Below are 21,283 nucleotides of genomic sequence, written 5' to 3' on the forward strand. Positions count from 1 at the left end.
AAAGGTAGCATTTCTTCCAGTTATGAATGTTGACAAACTGCCATCCCTGCACACACAATGGTACTAGCTGTCCTGTGACTTTGTCACCAGTAGAAATTCGACTTTTCCAAATCACATTACAGTTGTTGCAGATATCACAACATCTCATTTACATTCATCTCTCCTCCACAGTTATGGTAGTTGTCAAACCCATTCCAGAACATACATGATTGCAGTTTTTCTCTCCACAGATGTTCATGGGATGCTGCCGGCCCCATTCAGCCGCTAAACAGGAAAGCTGAAGATCTGCATGTTGGTCACCTAGATATGGATGTTGTTCCCGAGGATTTCCTCTCTATAATGGTTGGTGACAAGGAGACGAATCAATGATGACTGTTCAGTTTAATGCTATTAATTATAGCTGCAGCAACAATCTGCATGCTGGTATCTTTAAAAAACATCAAATTTACATTTTCTTCCCTATATTTTGAACACATTATCCTGTTAAAGAATTCATTCATCTTATATTGCCATATCAGAAAATTTTGGTTTGAACACCTTGATCACTATATTTCGTTCTAATTGGTTTCTGCTATAATTCTACATATTTTATTTATATATTAAAAATACTTTTCTGAGAAGTGGTTCATATGCTTCACCAGAATGCTAAAGAGATCCATTGGCACAAAAAAGGTGAAGAAGTCCTACATGAAAGGATTAAGGGGCGACAGGTTTTCAGGAATAAAGTGCTCCCTGGAGCCAAGATGTCCTTGTGCCCAAGGGAAGGAGGCGCAAGGACACAGCAGACATGTAAGAAAGACGCACAATTTGCCCAGAGGATGGTTGTCGGCCCCATCTGTCACCCACTGTTAACCTCAAAGTTCTTATTCCCTGAAAACACAGTGCCATCCTATGCTTTTAGGAATAATGGTTGTAGAGGGAACAGGAGTAAGAGAATCCCTGTGGGCTGTGGGTAGGCAGAACATAACAATTACATATAAAGGAAGATGCAATTAAGACAGCCTGTTCCATCACTCCTCATGACTAGAAGGCCTTTCCCTAGCAGCAATTCGGTATTTTGTTTATAGAAGGCTGTGAATCCTTAAAAATAACAGATGGAATCCTTGTTTTATACATAAGGAAGTTTAAGGCAAGCAGAGGTAAATGATGGTTTGCGTACATAACACCATTTGGGGTAGAAGAACTGGGAACTTCTAAGTTATGTAGCAGGGGTGTGTGGGGGTGTGTGTGTGTATGTGAAAGAGAGAGAGACAGAGAAAAATAGAGAGCTAAATTGATTGAGAGAGAAAATACCTAACAAGGAAACAAAACTTTGTCCCATGGCCAAACAGTCCGGTCAGGTAAAACCTCTGAAAGAAACTGAAATCTCAGGTTAGTTTCTGAGAAACTTGGTGAAAGTCATCAAGGTAACAATCATCATGGAAATAACATTCCGGGTACTATTAACAGAAGTATTTCCCTCCAGAGGCTTCCAAACATGTTTTACCTGTCATCTCATTAATTTCACAACATAAGAGCAGCAGGAGGTTTGGACTTTCTACTGCTCTCCATTCTGCAAGAGAGGGCAAAGTGGTGTGATGTAAAATAAAGATTGGATCTGATGTTTAGAGAAGTGGCTTTTTGTGGATAATTAACAGCTAATACTTAGCCTTTGGCCAGTGAGAGGGTGGGGTGCAGAGGAGAAGCTTGAGGGAAAGGATAGAAGTAAGTGGTCTTGAGGTCTGGATGTGCACCAGATGGGTCTACACTTGATTGAGCTATGAGCCAAGGATAAGAGAGAACACAGAAAGAGTCCAAGTCCCCAGTAATCAGAGGCAGTTTTTGTGGTAGCCAAAGTCCTTTCTTTTTAAGTATCATGTCTGGATATTCTACTGTGTGAATCACCAAAGAGGTCATATTTGTCTTAGAGAAACCTGAAGATACAAAGAATTTCTTCCTTCAGTGGACCTGAAGCAAAAGTCCTACTTGCTGTTAGAGCTGGGGAAATGTTTAATTTTTCATCACGTGTAAAAAGTAACTATTTTTCTCTAAGTGGTCTTCATTCAGTGCTATATTTTAGACTCCATACAGACCCTCAATATATAACAGATAACTGACTAGGCAGAGACAGCAACTTTCCAGGGATAGTATCTTTTTTTTTTAAAGAGGTCAACAGCCGTCAAAAGCTCTTCATTTATGAAAATTTAAGAGGAGGTCTGGGAAGCAAGACTGAATCAACCTTAGTCTCAAATCAAAACACCAAGCTACAACAAGATATTTTTGTGTTATCTTTAATAAGGCATTATTTGTGGAATCTTTCCATTTGGGACGATGGATTTATCAAGAAAAACAACAGTGAAGCAACAATTTTTATTTTTTGTCCAAGCCTCAACCAATTACAGTCATGAATTTTATACTCTCATATCTTATGTCTTAAACTTCCTCTGGTCAACTGGAAACTGCTATCACTTAAATCTACCTTAAAACCCACTTATTGTAAAGTTGGATTTCTTTAGGGTATCACATTTTACTCTAAAGCCATAATAGAATGATTAAATTTAAAATATTTTACTCTCTCCCCTACCTTATGGTAGACTTGACATTGTTCACTCTCTCCCAGTCCTGGGCAATAGGGTTTAGTTCAAGAAAGAGAAAGATATTCATGAGCATTTGGGACAAATTTATAGCCTAAAAAGATATGTTATCTTCCTAATCTGCTTTATCACAATCACAAACCTTAACTTTCACCTCTTCAAGTCATGTCAGGACAATTAGGTCAAAGTCAAATGGCCTTTTATCAAGAACACACAGCACGGAAATCTGGACTGACACTTGGAGGCCACATCTAATATTTTTAACCATTCAGAACTTCGTTCAATATACGGAAAAACAACTGGATTAACCAAGAAGGTTAAGAAAACACAATCTTTGACCCATCTATGTAAATAACATAAGTATACAGACTTAGCAAACAAGAAGGAGCCATTAAACACTACTGGGATACCTTCCCTGGATTTGGAGAGTTTTTTTATTGCGAGATGCTATTCTTTTAATCAATTTATGAATATTCTTAATACCAGAATCAACCAGAAGTTCCCTTTTCCTTAATGTACCCTTTCAAACAGTCTGCCATTTAGTGGCTGTCTCATAAGCCCTAGAATGTTTGAACTGCACGCTGTATTTATGTTTTATTATATTTCAAACGCCTGCCTCTTGCATACCTGACACCCTCTCGGACCTCAGAGCAGCCCCAGGCTGCCAGAGGAAATACCAGCAGGCTTTCACCAGGCAGGGTACATTACTCCCCTGCCACTCAGCCTCCCAGGCCCCTCTCCTGCTCACGCCAGGCCACCTCCGCCAGACAAGCTCCACAGCCGACCCTCACCAGCTGAACAGACCTCGGTGCTTTTGCCTGGTGTTGTTCATCACCACTGATTTCCTGACATTTCAAAGGACATTGCTTTTCTTTTCAAGGTTAAAAAAAAAAAAACCCCAAACCCACAAAACCTCTCATAAAACCTTATCTAGAAATAACAACACCAGAAATCAGAGAGGCATTGGAGCTAAAAAACAAAAACAGAAACAAAAAACAAACCACTCCAGAAACGTTAAACCCCAGAACAAGGGAGATTGATTGAAATCATTGCCATGACAGTGATGAACTTTACCCAGCTGATGAGATCATGAATTAACCGAGTTAATAACTGTGTGCCTGTGTATTTCATTGTTTTGCTTTTCAAACCTCTCGTCCTCACCCTCCGCCCTTCACCCCTCACCTGCCAGCCGTCTGTCTCGGGTGTTTTTCCAAATGACATCCAGGGCTCTGGCCGTGGAGTCTCGGATGTGATCACTGAAGGACCTCCGGAGAGGGACTCTCAGGGGCCGCGCCATCACGTTGGCCTCGGGGTCCCCCATCCGCCGCAGCTGCAGAGGACTTCAGCGCAGCCTTGGCGCAGCGACCATCCCTCGGGGCCGCTCCTGCGGAGGTCCCTCCCCGGCTGCGGGCTGTCGCCGTGCCAGGCGGCCGGGCTGCGTGCGCGCCGGGCCCGGGGGCGAGCGAGCCGCGCGCGAGCCCTGCGCCCTCAGGAGCCCGGCATTGCGGCTGGGCTCGCGCAGCTGCCCAGGGAGCGCCGACTGCAGGCGGCCGCCTGGCCGGTCGCCAGGCCCGCGCGGCGGCCACATCTGGAAAGGCTTACAAATGAGCCCATGACACCCTCGCGCAGCCCTCGAGCTGCCTTCGTGTCTGTCTAGATGCTTCTCGCTTCCTGTGTAATCCAGTAACTTGACTTGGTAGAGCTCGGCTGATGCTCTAGTCAATAACGTGTCCCCCTGCCCTGGCAAGCCAGGTCCCCTTACAGTTTTGAAGGAAAGGCCGGGCAGGAGGCAGAAAAGGGAGGGAGGGGGAGGAGGGGTGGCAGGTAGGGTTCTCTTCCATTCTCAAGGATAATTCTCACTCACATTTATGGTTTGTCAACTCACTTGTGTTTTTAGATTGGGCTGTTTACGGGACAAAGTCCAACCTTTAGTCGTGTTTGTGGGAAGGAGATAGGCTGTAATGAACGTTCTTCACATCGGTCTGGATTCCCGCTAGGAAGCAGACACCTGAGTTTTAAACTTAATATTGATCAGCTCCTCATAATTCCCCTCTAACTATGCTTCTACTTACATTCAGTGGTTTCATCAGATAATTCTAAAGAAGGATCAAATGTCCCCTGATTTTGTGAATCTTCTGGTTCCCAGTAAGCAAACTTCATCGTTATAATTGCACATCAAAAATTCTGCCCAAAAGAATTTAAAAAATAAGTAGTGCCAAGCACCATGAAATCAAAATACGGGCCAACTGCTTCTTTTACAAGATACGTTTTTGAGTTTCTAAAATGCCAAATGAATCTATTTCTCTGCCAATGAATTTGGCTGATTTTTTACCTTTCAATGCATTAATAATCCTCTTTTTTTTAATTGTCCCCTAAATCCAATATTATAATTTTCAATGTTTGGCATGGAGGCTTAATTATGGCATCATATAGTATCTAAGGGCTAGTTTGTCACCTTTGCGAAATTACATAATGCTGTAAAAGCACTTCATAAATTGCACAGCACCATGCAAATGCGAATGATTATCATAATTATTTTTATACATGAAATCATTTTTCAGTCCCCAAATTTTCACAGCGTGCATCCTCTTTCCCATCAACTTTGACAGCTGAATTATTCAAAGGATGATGATTAAATTAGTTCAATTGTGCTCACGAGTTACAACTAACACTAGTACCACTGCTTATTAGTAACCCATGTGTCCTAAACTGTATTGTTTCCAGATTGTTCATGCTCTACCAACGTGCTTCTGGTAGATACTTACTTCTTTGCCTTATTATTGGGCTGGGCATAGATTAGGAGGCAATAAGTACCAGCTGCTGAGGCGTGTAGACCTCTGTGCCTGTGGAAGCCAATCCCAAGGGAAAATCCTCCATAAAATCTCAAAAAATTTGACTGCCTAATACCTGGGTCCATTTTAAAGCGAAGTACCCAAAGTCTCTGTGTGTGTGTGTGTGTGTGTGTGTGTGTGTTTCTCCTTCAAAGAAGTCTAGGTACCTTGAAGCAGGTTGACTCATTTCCTGGTCACATGGAACAGGACAGGTCTATGTGGACCCCTTTTGCAGAGGAGCATCATGAAGCAACCATAGCACGAGCAGTGAACCACACACTGTGCTAGGCATGGGGATGTTGAGCATGAATAAGACACTGGCTCTGTCTCTGAGGAGGAAGAATCACATTGGTCGCAAATAATTTCAAAACAGTGTGATTAGTTTTATGATTGAAGCATGTGCAAAGGAGCACAAAGAAGGAAAAGGTAGCCTGGGTTCCTAAATCCTCTTAGGCACTGACTTAATCTGAATTTCTAGAACTGTGACAGAGTCAGGGGCATACAGTCATTCCTAGCACCGATATCAACAACTGATTGTCTGAGTCATGCAAAGTGACTGACTATAATGGCACAAAGATTTTCTATACCCAAATGCAGAAAGGAAGGGGGAGCAATAAAGGGGAAATAACATTTACTGAGCACCTATGATGTACCACAAACTCTTCTAGCACTGGCTATAGACTCATGTATACAGACCACTATCGTTATACAGACCACTATCGGTGTTATTATCTCCACTTTAGAGACGAGGAAACTGAAGCACAGAGAGAAAAGGTCAGATAGTAATTGGCAGATCCAGGATTCATACCCAGAACTGTCTGCATCCAAAGCTCATTAGCCTCCCAATCAATTTGAATGGTCAGAAACGAATGATAGTGATGGTAATGACTCATTAAAACTATCTAGGCTCAGTTGATACTAAGCTATGGGCCAAAGCTCCATAATCTTATCCAAATAAAATCACCACTGGACCCATGGTGTGGAGGAAGAAGCCTGAGTTTCAGATGAGTTTTAGGTGATGTTAGCTATGGAAACTCAAGGGCAATGAGTCAAGAGAACCAAGACAATCAAGTCAATGCATACTGTCTAATGATGGAGCATTCAAGTCTGAGCTCCTAAGTGTTCCCAAATGACCCTCCTTCTCCCCTGCAGCACTCGCTTTCCAGGACAATACTCCTAGTACTTTGCTTCTTGTAAAAAAATCTACTTATCCTAAGTACAAGTTCCATTAGGTAGAATGACCTAAGCTATCTGAAAGGTTTTTAGGTCTTTTAAAAAAGGAAACTTACCAACATAAATGTAACATTTATTGATCGATGATTGGAGAGGAGGAACACAGCTAAATGTTTTCCAGCAAGGTGGGCTTTCATTATTGATTTAACCGTAGCCCAAAGTGGGGTGGGCAACTTGGTCCCTCATTTCTAAAAACTCATTAAATCCAAATTTCATTGTGAGGCTATTTCAAGTCCTTACGGATGAATCTTGGCCACATATCATGGGTATAGTGTAAAAACCATTCTAATAGAGAATTTTAAATTATTTTTATTTCTGTTTTCTGTCTGCATTTATTGGCCATTAGAAATGTTCCACACAGAAAAAGTGCTTTTCAGAATTCACTGTTTATAGAATAACTCCCCAAGTTTTATTTCTACAAATTTGAGATAATCCAAATCTCCTGTGAGAGGTGAAGATAGTATGTGATAATTAGTGTTGGTCTCAGCTTGGCAGATGGGAGGAGTGGGAATATGAGAAGTCATTTGCTGTTTTTCAAGATCCCACTGGGAATTTTAAGAGCAGTCAGAATAGCAACATTATGCTCTGATTGCTTTTCAGAGCCTTCTTTTTGTGATAAAGGGCTAGTTTCAGCCATTGGTGGAGCTGCCCTCTGACCTGGGGAAGCTTTGCAAACTCTTCTAGATCCCTGGAGAGCAGAGATTCTTGCCAGTATACTAAGCTAGAGATTCTGGCTTAAGTACATCTCTAGTATTGTCCATCTAAGAAGATCATTCCACTTTGGTAATATATTACAGATTTTATCTAATTTTGTCTAATTTATAAATTTCATCTTCTTACTGCAAACAAAACTTTTAATTTTATAGTGTTTCTAGGTGCTGTGTGCTTCGATTTAATGACAGGGACACCTTCTTTTCCAAGCCTGTATAACATAAATCCACTTGGGCCTTATGACCACTCTCATTTGCTGATGCAACTTATTTGTGCCTTCTTTGGAGCAATTAGAACATTTAGGATTACCTGAAGTTCTGGTAGGTTCCTTCAAAACAATGTGAATAATGAAGGGAAATGGAATGTTTATTTGGAGTCACTGCCATGCATGGATCTAGGTCTTTGGTGCAGGAAGGAAATTACTAAAACTCCATTTGGTTAAGTCCTGTGAGTGATCCAGCCCCTGCAACAGGACAGCAGGTTTAGTGAATGACAGTGTCCACCCTGGCCCTACAGGTCGGCCCCAAGGGCTGTAACTCCACAAAGGGAGTTCTCTTCCATTATGTAGGTATCCAGAAGCCCATGACAAGGAGAATTCATAATATGAAACTCTGAAATTCTGGGGAAGGTGTAAATGGTTTCTGTTTGCTCCAGTGAACATCTAGCATGTAGATTACATGCTGCCAATGACTGTTTCATTTTGAATTTTGTTTAGTTAGCATGACCATCATTAGTACACTTGCTCTGGCAACTTTATTTCTTAATTGCTTCTGCATTTGGGACCCTAAGGGTTACACTGAATTCGTTGAGAATCTCTTTTGTGACAAACTCAAATGTTCTCAAAGGGCTCAAGTCAAGGTTGTGTACACTATTAGGTATCTATTTATGCTTGATAGACCAATAGACCACAATGACAATTTTCTTCAAATTGGTGATCTCTGACCTGGGGGCAGACAAGATCCTCCTTAGAAGGCAGGAAGAAAATCTTAGAATCTGTATCTATGTATATAGTTATTTAAATATTTCTATTTTTGTCAAATGTGCAAAGGACATAAGTATAGTGATTTATGATCTAATTTATAAATAAGTGTATATGCTCAGAAAGTTTTACTGACAGGAGTTAGTGATCAAAGAAGTTCAGAGACTGTTTCTCTGCAACTACCGATATATACCAAATCATACTATCTTTCAGAGTAAAATCAACTTGTTTGGGGCATAGAGTTGAATAAATGTAGAAGAGGAATGGGTGTAATAGAACAGAAAGTGAATATAAGGAAAGAGATAAAGACTTCCTTTTCTTCTTGACTGATGCAACAATACTTTATTTCCTTTTCAACTGTGGAATCCCATTACTATCTATACTTTCTGAAACAAAGTTCACCTGGGCTGAGAAAATTCACCTTGCTTGTGAGAAAGGAAACTGCTATTGACTAAATGTTTGTGTCCCCCCTCACAAATCCATATGTTGAAACCTAATCCCCAATGTGATGGCATTAGGTGGTAGAGCTTTTAGGAGGTGATGGGGTCATGAGGGTGGAGTCCTCATAAATGGGATTAGTGCCCTTATACAAGAGAACCCAGAGAGCTCTCTTATCCTTTCTGCCATGTGAGGGCTCGGCAAGAAGACGGTGTCTATGAACCAGGCAGTCAGCCCTCACCAGACACTGAATCTGTCTGCACCTTGATCTTGGACTTCCCAGCCTCCAGACTGTGAGAAATAAATTTCTGTTGTTTATAAGCCACTCAGTCTATGGTATCCTGTTAAACCAGCCAAAACAGACTAAGATAGAAACAGGCTTCATTTCAGTCCTGCCCCTTGACGGCTTTGTGATCTTGAGACAGCATTTTCACAACTGCTAAAGAGGGGATTGACTAGTTCACTGATTCTGGCCCAGAGCAGGAGATGGAACTGGTGAATATCAGAATCACACAGGATGGAGCCTCTCCTATTAAAGTGGAACAAAAAGTTTAAATAATTCTACTGGCTAGATGGTCTCATTCCACTTCTAAAACTTACCTCAACAGAATCTTAACTATTAGTAAATTAATTGCCCATTTTTATCCTTTCCTCAAGCTATTTTCAAGTGGCTTTGAATATATTTCTTTGGAATTGTTCATTTGTTTATTTTGGTTTACTCCTTTCTCAATTATTTCTTTTTTATTTTCTGTAGTTGACCCATTTTCTATACTGGAATTTTTGGCAAAGAGATAGGAAATAAAAGATACTAGAGAATAGGAAGAGGAAGTAATGATGCTCCCAGAATATTTTTAATGTAATAATTTCAGATTTTCTTCTATGTTATGATTTCAGAAGGTTAAAATATTTTTAATTTCTATAGAAAAATCAACAAGGATACCTCACCAATACTAATGCTAAAGAAATAATGCATCTATAATTTATATTTCCTTATAAAAGAATAGGAATAGTGGTACCATAAATTTTAGGTACAGTAAAAACCTCAGAAGAAAATGATTTCCTTTTTCTTATTCTTCATTTTCTTTTAATTTTAAATTCTTCCTTTTATCCTTTTAGTTTCCTATCCTTCATTCTTCAGTGTAAAATTCCAGTATGTTATTAATTAAAGGAGTCTAGCATTATGACATAGAATTACAGTGATTTCTCTGCTTACTCAGAAGTGTATTATGACTACTTGAATTGCTTTTAAAATGTATTTATTTCAATTTATACTAGCTATTTTATGTATATTTTTATTGAGATTGGGACCAAAAAAAAATAACCTCTTGTTGATTCTGAATTATAAGACTTCCTTCTGAGAAATAAATAAAATATTCAAATGTTTTATTTTACCTTTATGTAAGTCCACTGCCACAAATCTCGGTAAAGAATGCCAGATAGGATTATCCTCTGGATTATAACAATCAACAATAACCTCAAATAACATGCTACACTAATAATAAAATCAAAAGCAATTTTGGATGATGGCTGAATGGTATACTCAAGCATATACATTCAGGCATAATTTCAAAGTCAGATGAAATAGGAATCCAAATATTTGTCTATGTTAATATAACCTATTGATTACACCCTTCCAATAAATGTCATATATTGTGACAAGACCCAAAACACTGCCAATACTAACAGGCTTGAATGTTTTTGTAAAAAAACTCTCTTACAGTTTGACTTAGCTTTTGTCCATGAAGGGATCCTGCTCATAAACACAACACATACACACACACACACAAATACAAAACACTGTTTTTCAGAAAACGTAAAATAGGTAATGCAGGACTGTAATCTCTGAAAGAAGGTTAAAAAAACAAATAGATGAGCTATACTGCCCCAATCTACTGCCTGGGAGAAGTTGCTGGGCCACAGAGTAGAAACAGGAAAACCAAACATAACCTGGCAGTCTTGAGGTGAAAAAGATCAGAGTTCGTGGAGACTGAGGCAGCTAGAATTTGCAGGTCAAAGGGAGTGGCATAGAGAGTGAGCTCTGTAGATCTGCAGGGGGATCTCCTCAAGGCTTTGACTGAATATTGATTGGCACAGGTTAAGAAGGAACTCTCCCAAGCTGAGGAAAGAGGTATTGGAAGTCAGTAGGCAGATAACTTCCTGGTCACACAGTGCTAGGATTAGTTTCTGTTCCCACCAGCTGGCATGAAGAGACCTTGTGTAATCTGGGGCACTGGATGAAATCCCCAAAAGAGTCATGCCTCAGTAGTGGGGCTAAATTAGTGGCAGAAACATGGCTGCTCTGGATCTGCCAGCAGAAGAAAGGAAATAATAAAGATAAAAGCAGAAATCATGGAAATGGAAAATGGACAAACAATAGGGAAGATCATATCTGTTTCTTTGAAAAGATCAATAAAATGGATTAATCTCTAGTTGGATTAACTAGAAATAAAAGGTAAGTTTAACAAGGTCACAAGAGTCAAGGTCAATATACAATAGTCAATTGTATTTCCATATACTAGCAATGAACAATTGTAATTAAAATAAATATCATTTATGATATTAAAAAATATGAAATACTTAGAGGTAGATTTAACAAATATGTATACAAAAACTTGTACACTAAATGCTATAAAACATTGCTAAGAGAAACTAAAGACCTAAATAAATAGAGAGATATACCATGTTCATGAATTTGAAGATTCAACATTGTTAGGGTGTCATTTCTCTCTGTAATCATCTATAGATTCAACACAGAATCAATCAAAGTTCCATAAGGTTCTTTTTTTTAACTTGAGAAGTTGATTCTAAAATTTATTTGGAAATACAAAGGACCTAAATGAACCAAAAAGATTTTGAAAAAGAAGAGCAATTTTGGAGGATTTACACTACCTGATTTCAAGACTTACTCTAAATTGACAGTAATCAAGGAAGGGTAATGCTGATTTAAGGACAGACATATAGACCAATGGAACAAAATAAAGATTCCAGAAATAGGTCCATACTACATGTTCAGTTGATTTTTTATAAAAATGCCAAGGAAGCCAATGGTGTAGGATAATCTCTTTCAATAATGTTGCTGGGACAACTGGGTAACCATATGGGAAAAAATAAACCTCCACCTTTACCTCACACCTTAAACATTAACTCTAAATGGACCATGAACCAGAGATCTAAATATTAAGAGTAAAACTCTAAGACTTGTAGAAGAAATTTTGTGACTTTAAGTTAGGCAAAGCTTTCTTAGGCCTCAATAAGCACGAATCATTAAAAAAAAAGAGAGAGAGAGAGAGAACAAAATGGAACCAAAACCTCTGTTCTTTTAAAAACACTGCAAAGAAGAGAAAAAGTCAAGCCACTGGCTGGGAGGAAATATTTGCAAAACACATCTAATAAAAAATTTGTTTTCAAAATATATAAAGAACCCTTATGATTCAATTACAAAATGGCAAATAACCAGACTTTAACAAAGGGGCAAAAGTTTTGAAATGACACTTTATAAAAGCAGATATATGAATAGCCAATAAGTATATGAAAAGATGACTGACCTCATTAGTCATTAGGGAAATGAAAATTAAAATCATATTGAAATACCACTACACACTAAAATTTAAAAGACTAACCATACCAAGTACAGTATTGCAGAGGATATGGGGCAGCTGGAATTTTTCTGCATTGTTGGTGGGAATGTAAAATGGTTTAACCAATTTGGAAACAGTTTGGAAGTATCTTATAAAGTTAAATATGCCCTTACCAACTAAATCCCCTTCTGGGTATAACACAAGAGAAATAGTAACATGTGTTTACACAATACTTGTATGAGAATATATATAGCACCTTTTTCCATTTATAGGTAATTCTACAAAAGGCATGACTATAGTGACAGAGATGGGCTTGCCAGAGTTTAGGAATGGGGGTGAAGGTGGGGTGAGATATGCTATAAAGTACCTGAGGGATTTTTTGAGGGTAATGAAAAAAAGCAAATTGGAAAACAGGAAAATAGTTGCAACATAAGTAACCAGTAGAGTGTTACTATATATAATAAATAAAGCACATCTACAAATCAAAAAGAGCAAAAAAGAAACCATCCAACTGAAAAATAATCAGTGGATTTTATGAACCAGCATTTTGCAGAACATATGGAGGTGATAGAATTGGGAAATAGAAACTCAGTATTCAAATTTTGATATTGCTGAAAATTCTCTGACAAAAGAAAATCATCAGAACTTTGAATTCTCTGAAAATCAGATACACGCCTTCACAGAGAGGTGGGTAGGAAATTGCTGCTTAGAGAATGATCACTGTCTTGGAGTATGTACATACAGAAATGACATTCCCAGTGCTGTGTTATTAGATCAAATTATATAAGAGAATTATAATAAGGCACTTCAGATGTGATCAATAATAAAATGGATTTGAATAGTATCATGAAAGACTTATTCTATGAATAGTTATTAGTATCATTTCATGCAGTGTTATTAGTATTGGCATGTTAGTAACCAAAATAATAAAAACATTTCAACTCAATAATGATAGGTTATTATTGAATTGCACTATTATATTAGGATATAATATATCCTAATTGTGTGGCCATATATTCCTTTTCAGCGTACCTAATGGAACTTATAAAAATGCTTATTTAACGGAACAGGCATTTTTCTAACAATGTCAGCAAAAGAACATATAGTTTCTTCCTGATAAAAAATAAGCCAAAAATCTCTTCTTGAACATTTTAAACAAGAAGAGAGAAAAAAGGAAAAAAATGAAACTCTTACTCTTCTGACTGGCTTACAAAAAGCTAAAGAAAGACAAGTCAGAAGAAGAAAGTAAAAAAGAAAAGCCTTGAGAAAAAAAATAGTAGAATTAGGGGAGACGAACATTAGCAATCATTTGCATAAATTAAGCTGTACAGGAAATGACAGTGTGCAAACTTCACTGAAAAAGGGCATCTGAAGTGAAGGTTGAGCTGCTCCCCACTGAAGGAAAAAAAGAAGATGGTGAAGGGCAATGGAGTTTTTAGCAAGTTCTTCTTTTGGACAAATTCCTTTTCTTTTGTTTGTTCCTGCACTGCTTCCCTAAACTTGAATTGGAGACTTGGGAAGCTCTGACCCTAATTTTCCCTCACACTCATTGTTGCCTTAGGCTTCTTGGTCTCAGACTATTCAATGTGTGGCCATCTCTGACCATCTGTCCAGATGGTCAGGGTCTGTACAGATGGTCAGAAATGAGCACAGAAATAGAGAGGAAGCATTTAGAAACATCTATAGTAGTTTGACAGAGTAATTCTATGTCTGTTGAATCTAATAACATGCTTTGGCTTCTATCTTTTTGTTTTGTGTTTTTCCCCCAATTTTATTTTTCTAGCACTCTGTTTTTCATTATATTTTGAAATGATATGTGTCCATGAGAGATTGAAAAACAGTTGGTCACCATAAACAGTTTAGGAAACGCTGCTCTAAATGTATGTATAACACATCTAGAGAAAATGATTGCTTGAGTATTTCAAGGGGGTGGTACTTCAGCTATCTTGTATCTACATAGAGAGAAAAGGTAAAACACTGTTTTGTGAAGTGTTTAATCAGCCGCTGAATTAAACAACTGTCGGTATTTGCACATTTCTTGCTATTTGTTGCTTACAAATAAAGCAACATGGAAAGAATTGTTAATATCTCAAATTGGAAATTGAAAAAAAAACATTAAAGGAATTGGAAGTATTTTTGCCTTTGGAAATTTCATGCACAATAAGTGGTTCATGTCTACCACCAAGACTATAGATCATCGGTGATGCAAGAACATCCAAAACTGAAATATTTGAAGAAAAACAAAGGATGGATGATGGTAGGAAACAGATCAGGCAATTTTGTCATTTAGTGTAAAATATGATTGTTTTAAAGTACGCCTCCTTTTTTTTTTTTTTTTTTTGCGGTACGCGGGCCTCTCACTGTTGTGGTCTCTCCCGTTGCGGAGCACAGGCTCCGGATGCGCAGGCTCAGCGGCCATGGCTCACGGGCCCAGCCGCTCCACGGCATGTGGGATCTTCCCAGACCGGGGCACGAACCTGTGTCCCCTGCATCGGCAGGCAGATTCTCAACCACTGCACCACCAGGGGAGCCCTACGCCTCCTTTTAATCTAGCTAGTTTTTAAGAAATGGTTAGCATTTCTTAGGAGGATGATTTGCTCTAAAACCTTTAGAAGCAGCTCTTTTCTTTAGTTCTCTAAATTCATATGTTATCTCTTTTTTATCTTAATGGTGTCACTTGTTATTTATTATCATGAGCAATGGTCAAATTATAATAAAGCAGAATTCAAGTTTTAAAAGTGTATCATCAAAACAAAAACATAATTCAAAATCTTCTGACTTTTTTCTAACCTCTTCACTAAATCCACTGTGATGTATACATATTAAAAATCGTTTTCAATAGTGACTACAGTTGTTATCTAATGGGTTTCTGGTATTGTAGCTCATCACTGAAAACCATTTCTGTCTCTTATTTCCAAACTGCTTAATAAAGAGTTAAGAATAAGGAAGTCTAGATCTTTGCAGCTGGGTTAATACCACTGATTAATTTTAAAAGATTTACTATTCTTAGTGAAAATTATAATTACTCTCTGAGGCCTGTTGGAGTCTGGACTCATCCCATTTTTCCAATCTTCTCTCCTTCCAAACACAAACTCTGTGCTCCTGCTGGCTGGGCTGCACCATTGCATCACGGTGCCTTGTGCATTCCCACTAGCCTAACTTTGCCAATACCATTTTCCTTGCCTAGAAATGGCTCAGATCTTCCTTTCCAGTTTTTCACAACTTTCTGTTCCCCCAGATCCTTTCTGGATCACTCCAGCCCAGGTGACCTCTCTCAGCTAAATGTCCAGAATCTCTTGACTTTCTTACCACTTAGCCATTGCTACTTATCTTGCCCAGCAGCCTGGAGGCATTCTCAAGGGATGTGTTCTCAAGGTCTAGAACAAGGAAATCCTGAGCCAACTAAACAGAAGAGGCAGGAAAAGCAAGATATATTGACATCACTTGTTCCCAGTCCTTCCCCTCTATAACCCTGGCCCTCAGCTTTTTGGTGGAAGGAAGAGAGAGAAAGAGGGTAAGAATGGGCTGACATTTGCCTGGACTTGGATTAACCTGGAGTAGGGATAATAGGGGCCACTGAGGGGAAGCTAAAGACTGTAGACTTACTAAATAATTATAATATTTACATCAGTTGTCAGCAATATATGGTAGTGATTTTTCAGTGTCACTTGGGCTGTTACTAGGATTCCAAAATTGCAAATAAGGTATGTTTGTTTGTGTCATTCTTCCATTTCCCTCTCTGAACATCTTCACTCCTGAATCTCTTCCTTTGCCTTAAGTTATCCAGGCCTTCTGTCATCTGACTGTTCAGAGTCACCACTGCATAGTTTACTCCTTCACCTCCAAATACCCCCCATCTCACAGAGGTTGGAATTCCTGTTATGGGGTGCTTGGTAATACTTGCTGGGAGATTCCAAGATGAAGGTTAGCTCTGTGAGAGGAGGAGAGGGGTGCAGGGCTGTAGAGAAATTTATATCTAAAACAAGAACCTGGTCCAGATAAACATCTCCTTATCGAATGTGAGTGAGGGAACAACCAGGACCTCTAGCTCCTCATTGCAGTCATTGTTCTTTTTATCTCCTTCTAGCATGTCTGCATCTGGAATTATTTCCACTGCTTTAAAATGCTGTTATTTTTGTTTGATTAGGCAATGAGTAGGCTGGCTAGTGGCAAATATGTGAAACTATATGACCCAATAGGGCACCTCTGATTACGTTGGTTGTTCAATCAACTTCTCATATGTGTGTATCTTTTCTCTCATCTTTACCATAAGTTCTCTGAGGCTAGTGTCTTAAACAGTTTTATAAGCCCTGCACACTATTTGGTAAAAATAGATATTCAGAAATATTTCTGATTATATTTATAATAAAATATGACATTTCTCTAGTCTTTCAGTGTCATGATAATTTTTCTTAAGCCTTAGGATTTTGTTATGCAGTACAAACTCTGAAGTACATAATGAAATTTATATGCATGTGGAAGAAGAATAAATGGGAAGCTTTCATTGACATTAAGCAATGATCCTTAAACTTCAGTGTGGATAAGAATTCCCTGGAGAGTAGATTACATTGAAGATTCTTGGGCCTAAGAGATTCTGATTCAGGAAGTGTGGAGGAATCCAGGTATCTGTGTTTTAAAATGCAGAAAAGTTTGAGGCACATTTTAACAAATCTTACATTAAGAGAGTATGCTTTTACTTTCAATTAAAAACTCCATTTTTCTTTCAAGCAGAAAATTTATAAATGTTCTTCATGTGTAAGACATTCAAAGATAAATCAGACATGGATTTTATTATATAATATGAAAAAATAAGCCCTAATAATCATAACAAAAGGCATAAAAAGATTAAAAACCTTATGAGAACTTCAAATATAGTATTGAGAGTTCCGGGAAAAAGGGCTCATTTCAGAGTAGTGGAAATCTTGGAAGCTTTCAAAGAGGAGGTATATACGGAAATTTGAGATAGCATAAAAGGAAATTTTAGGAAACAGTATTAGCAAAGACACTGAAGTAGAAAGTGCAGGATGTGGAGAGTGTGGGCATTCCTGTGATGGAGTCTCAGGAGTGGTTGGAAATGAGGTGGGTAGTTTGGCTAAATAACTAGGGCTGGAGGTTGTGCAGACATACCTTTATTTGGATGAGACTCCTAAGAGAAAGTGTAAGGACAGACAAGAAAAGAAAATCCAAACATCAAAGCCATGTAACATTTTTAAGGCTTAGGAGGGGATTCAGTGAGATTCAATCATAAATATTATTTGTTAATTATATTAAATATGGTATCAGTGAGTTCTATGATACGAATATGTAACTTTATTTCTTTGTGCTCTATGATATTAACATCTATTATTTGAGGTAAACAAAATAAGACTCCCAAATTGTAAGATTAACACCAGTATTCAATCTATTAAAATAAAAATCAAAGCACTGTCTACCTAAGGTACTTCTAAAATATAATTCCATAGAATTGACCAGACACATATATTTTTTTAACATCTATATCACCTATGCAGACACTTAAACAAATATAAACCAGGCTAAATTCTAGAGAATCACAAAAACATTATGAGGTACTCCTTTGCTCTCCTTCCTCTTAAAAACAAAACAAAACAAAAACCTGAAACCCCTAAGGGTTAAATAATTTCACTAAAGAAAACAGAAAGGAGATAAGCTGAAGTCATGGGAAATGGTAAAGAAAGAGCAAGAGGCTGGAAACCTACCACAGATGGAGCAAAGATTTTCCAGATGTGGAATTCTTCCTATGGATCTGTGCTGTCAGCCTGGCTCAGTTAAGTTCTACCAGGAAAAAAAAAAGGCTTCCTTCTAATTTCTATATGTAATCTAACTAAACCTCCTTTGTTGAAATTTTATATTTTGTTTCCTCTAGGAAAAAGTCTTGCTATCTGTGATCTGCAGTTATTTTTTAAAAACTAGCTTCCATTCCAGATGGGAGCGCCTTTGGAACGCCTGAAGCTATTTGTCTGTGTGTCGGATATCTCCATTGCGAAAGACATTTCTAACATCTCTTTGTCACAGTCCTTGTGTCCACATCACAGAAGGCCAGGGAGCTGCCTGCATGTGAGGATGGCAGGGTCACTGCTCTGTTTATGTTCTGCTGTCAGGGACCATCTGGAAGCATGGCTCCTGATTAGCTGCAGAGCGATGACTGCCATCTCAGAGTCAGGGCCACACATCAGACTTTTTTTTAAAGGCCCCCAAATTTGGTGCTCAAAAATATTACGAAACAATGACAGTTTCATGATATAATAAATAAGCTGGCATCTCGATTCACCAAAGTCACAAAATAAGAAAACCCTTATATTCCCCCTTCCAGTCACCTGGCTGAACTTTGTTTTGCACAGAGGAAAGCTACTGTTTCCCTCATTGCAGCTGGAATGCAGTCACTGGTGGTCTTAGGGGAAAAAAAGTCATAGAAATGCCCTCACATTCCACAAACATAGGTGACTTTTTAAAATAAAAAAATGCTAAGTCATAAAATACAAGTAGGTCTAGTAGAATTCAGATTTTTTTCTTTTAAAGGCAGCTTATTTTTAAAAATGTATCAACTGTCTCACTCCCTGATCATTTGTTTGTTTGTATTCTTTCCTCTTTTGGTTTTACATTGTTAACTCTTATTATTTAATATATTACTAATTACATTTAGTGGAGTGAGAGAATGTGAAGCTAGTCTACTGAAAACATGAAGTTGTTGAGGGAAACGGCACTTGACTCAAACAAATTACAACGCACATTAAAAACCAAATGGCATGGTCAGAATGACATTAAGTGATTTCAAAAGGAGATAATTTATTTGGTCAAGGGGAAAAAGAAAATCCATAAATCTCGTAAATACAAGATATGATGGTGTTGATGTGGTTGAGGGTGCTGAAAGAGGGGAGACATGTTCTATGGGCTGAAAGGTAATTACAAAGTAGTGACATAGTTCTGTGGCCTAAAAAGGCAGTATAACTGTGAAAAATTATAATTTTATTGAACATTCACTATATATGTAGTTCTTGTTAGATCTTTTAGAGTAAACTATAAACAGGAGACCAAAATATGCCATGTTTCTTCACTGTGGCTGCTTATAACATAGTTTGAAGGCTTCATATATACATGAAGCAGAAAATAATGTAAGACAGGTAAAATTAAATGATAGACTATTTTTTAAACTAATTATATTCAACAGGAATTTGGAGAAGGATGTCTAATCATCTGACTGCAAGGAACTCTTTTATGTTAGGTCTAACTAAAAGCCTGAGGCGTGAGGATACAGAGATACCCTGCAGGTGTGGGGTAGGGACCTCCTGAGAGTTGCATCTGACACTTAGGGAGTCACCTGGGACAGATGCAGCTAAATTTTCCATCTCTTTCTCTAGTTTGCATTGTCTCTAACTTTACTTTATTCGCTCAGTTGCCCCATTGTCCTGCTCCTCTTTGCAGAATGGTTTTCTCTGTGACCACCTAACACTATATGTGAACTTTCAGCCAAAGCACCTGTTGCAGGTTGACTGAGTCTGTCTGGATCATAATATGCGGGAGAGGGAGAGGGAGAGAGAAAGAGGAAGAGGAGGAGGAGGAGGAGGGAAAGAGAGAGAGAAGGAGACTGTCCACCTGTCAGGTCACTCAGTTTTTCTCTGACCTTGAGTCACATGTGCCCCTCACCCCACCCACCTGCCCCCAGTCCAATGGACTCTGGTCATGGGTTAGGATAGGGGGGTCACAGTGCACATAGGCTGCCCCTTTCCAGGGTGGAAGATAAAATGAGCAGTGAAATCTGTCTGATTCAAAAGAAGAGTTCATCCAAGAGAAGAGCAATTGAGGAGGCCTTGGGCAAAAGGAGGCCCTCAAGCGAATCCTTGAAGGAAGCGTGTGATTTGGAGAAAAAAATAATAGGAGAGTATTTGGGGGACATTAAACTTCAGGAGCAAAGGCATAAGGGCAGAAATATGTAGATCATGTAAACTATATGAATTATTGCAGTTTTATTAATTTTGGTCATACTTTTATTAGAATAAATGGTGCTGTTAGGTAGGAAGAGGTAGAAAAAGCATCAGCTTTGGAGCAAGAGAGAGTCATGTACTGTGGAGCTTAGTGTGTACTAAAGATAATGCAGAGGAAGCATCTCAGAGATGGCAAGGTAGGTACACAGCAAATAACAGCTGTTGATAACATATTTAGTAGTAGTATTTTTCTTTTGAAAACTTGGAGAATTCCGAAGGAGAGAAATGAAGAAATCGTGATCAATGGTTAAGAGAAGAGAGTTACTTTTGCCTAAAGAAGAAAGGATAAAAGTTAACAAAAGTGGACTCTGTAATATATTTTATGATCAATGAGTTTAAAAAGTTTTGACACTAAAAATGTGTTAAATAAGCACCTTTAACTGTGGTATACCCAGACAAAGCAATGTTAATTCAGTACTTAAAAGAAACAAGCTATTACATCATGAAAAGACATGGAGGAACCTTAAATGCATACGTGTAAGTGAAAGAAGCCAGTATGAAAAGCCTACATGCTGTACCATTAAAGCATCACAGAGTAGATTCCCTGCCCTAAAAATCCTCTGTGTTCCATCGATTCATGCCTCACTTTCCCTAACCCCTGGCAACTCCTGATCTTTTTACTGTGTCCATAGTTTGCTTTAAAAGAAGGTCATATAATTTGAACTGTACTTCCCATTCAGTTTTTCTGTGAATCGAAAACTGCTCTAAAAAATAAAGTCTATTAATTCAATAATCTCCTCTTTGGTGCATGCTAAGTGTTTTTAGATTTTTTTTTTTAATGATTGCTTTTATTTATTTATTTTTAGCTGTGTTGGGTCTTTGTTGCTGCATGCGGGCTTTCTCTAGTTACGTTGAGCAGGGGCTACTCTTTGTTGCGGTGCATGGGCTTCTCATGGCGGTGGCTTCTCTTGTTGCACAGCATGGGCTCTAGGCTCGTGGG

The 21,283-nt window shown here is 38.3% G+C and overlaps 1 protein-coding gene across 4 annotated transcripts in view; it reads right to left on the reverse strand.

Moving 5' to 3' along the window:
- The window catches only part of DLC1 (DLC1 Rho GTPase activating protein), a 408,689-nt gene that overhangs the window by 174,972 nt on the left and 212,434 nt on the right, over positions 1 to 21,283 (reverse strand). The window contains exon 1 of one of the 4 annotated variants that reach the window (XM_081220748.1): positions 3,756 to 3,997. The exons of the other annotated variants lie outside the window; for them this stretch is intronic. Within the exon in view, the coding sequence (XP_081076874.1) occupies positions 3,756 to 3,894 (139 nt within the window). The 5' untranslated portion in view covers positions 3,895 to 3,997. Of the gene's footprint in view, positions 1 to 3,755; positions 3,998 to 21,283 lie in introns of those variants that run through there. 4 annotated transcript variants of the gene reach the window in all.

This window comes from Mesoplodon bidens, assembly GCF_964165515.1.
Source record: "Mesoplodon bidens genome assembly, chromosome: 20".
NCBI classification, from domain to species: domain Eukaryota; kingdom Metazoa; phylum Chordata; class Mammalia; order Artiodactyla; family Ziphiidae; genus Mesoplodon; species Mesoplodon bidens.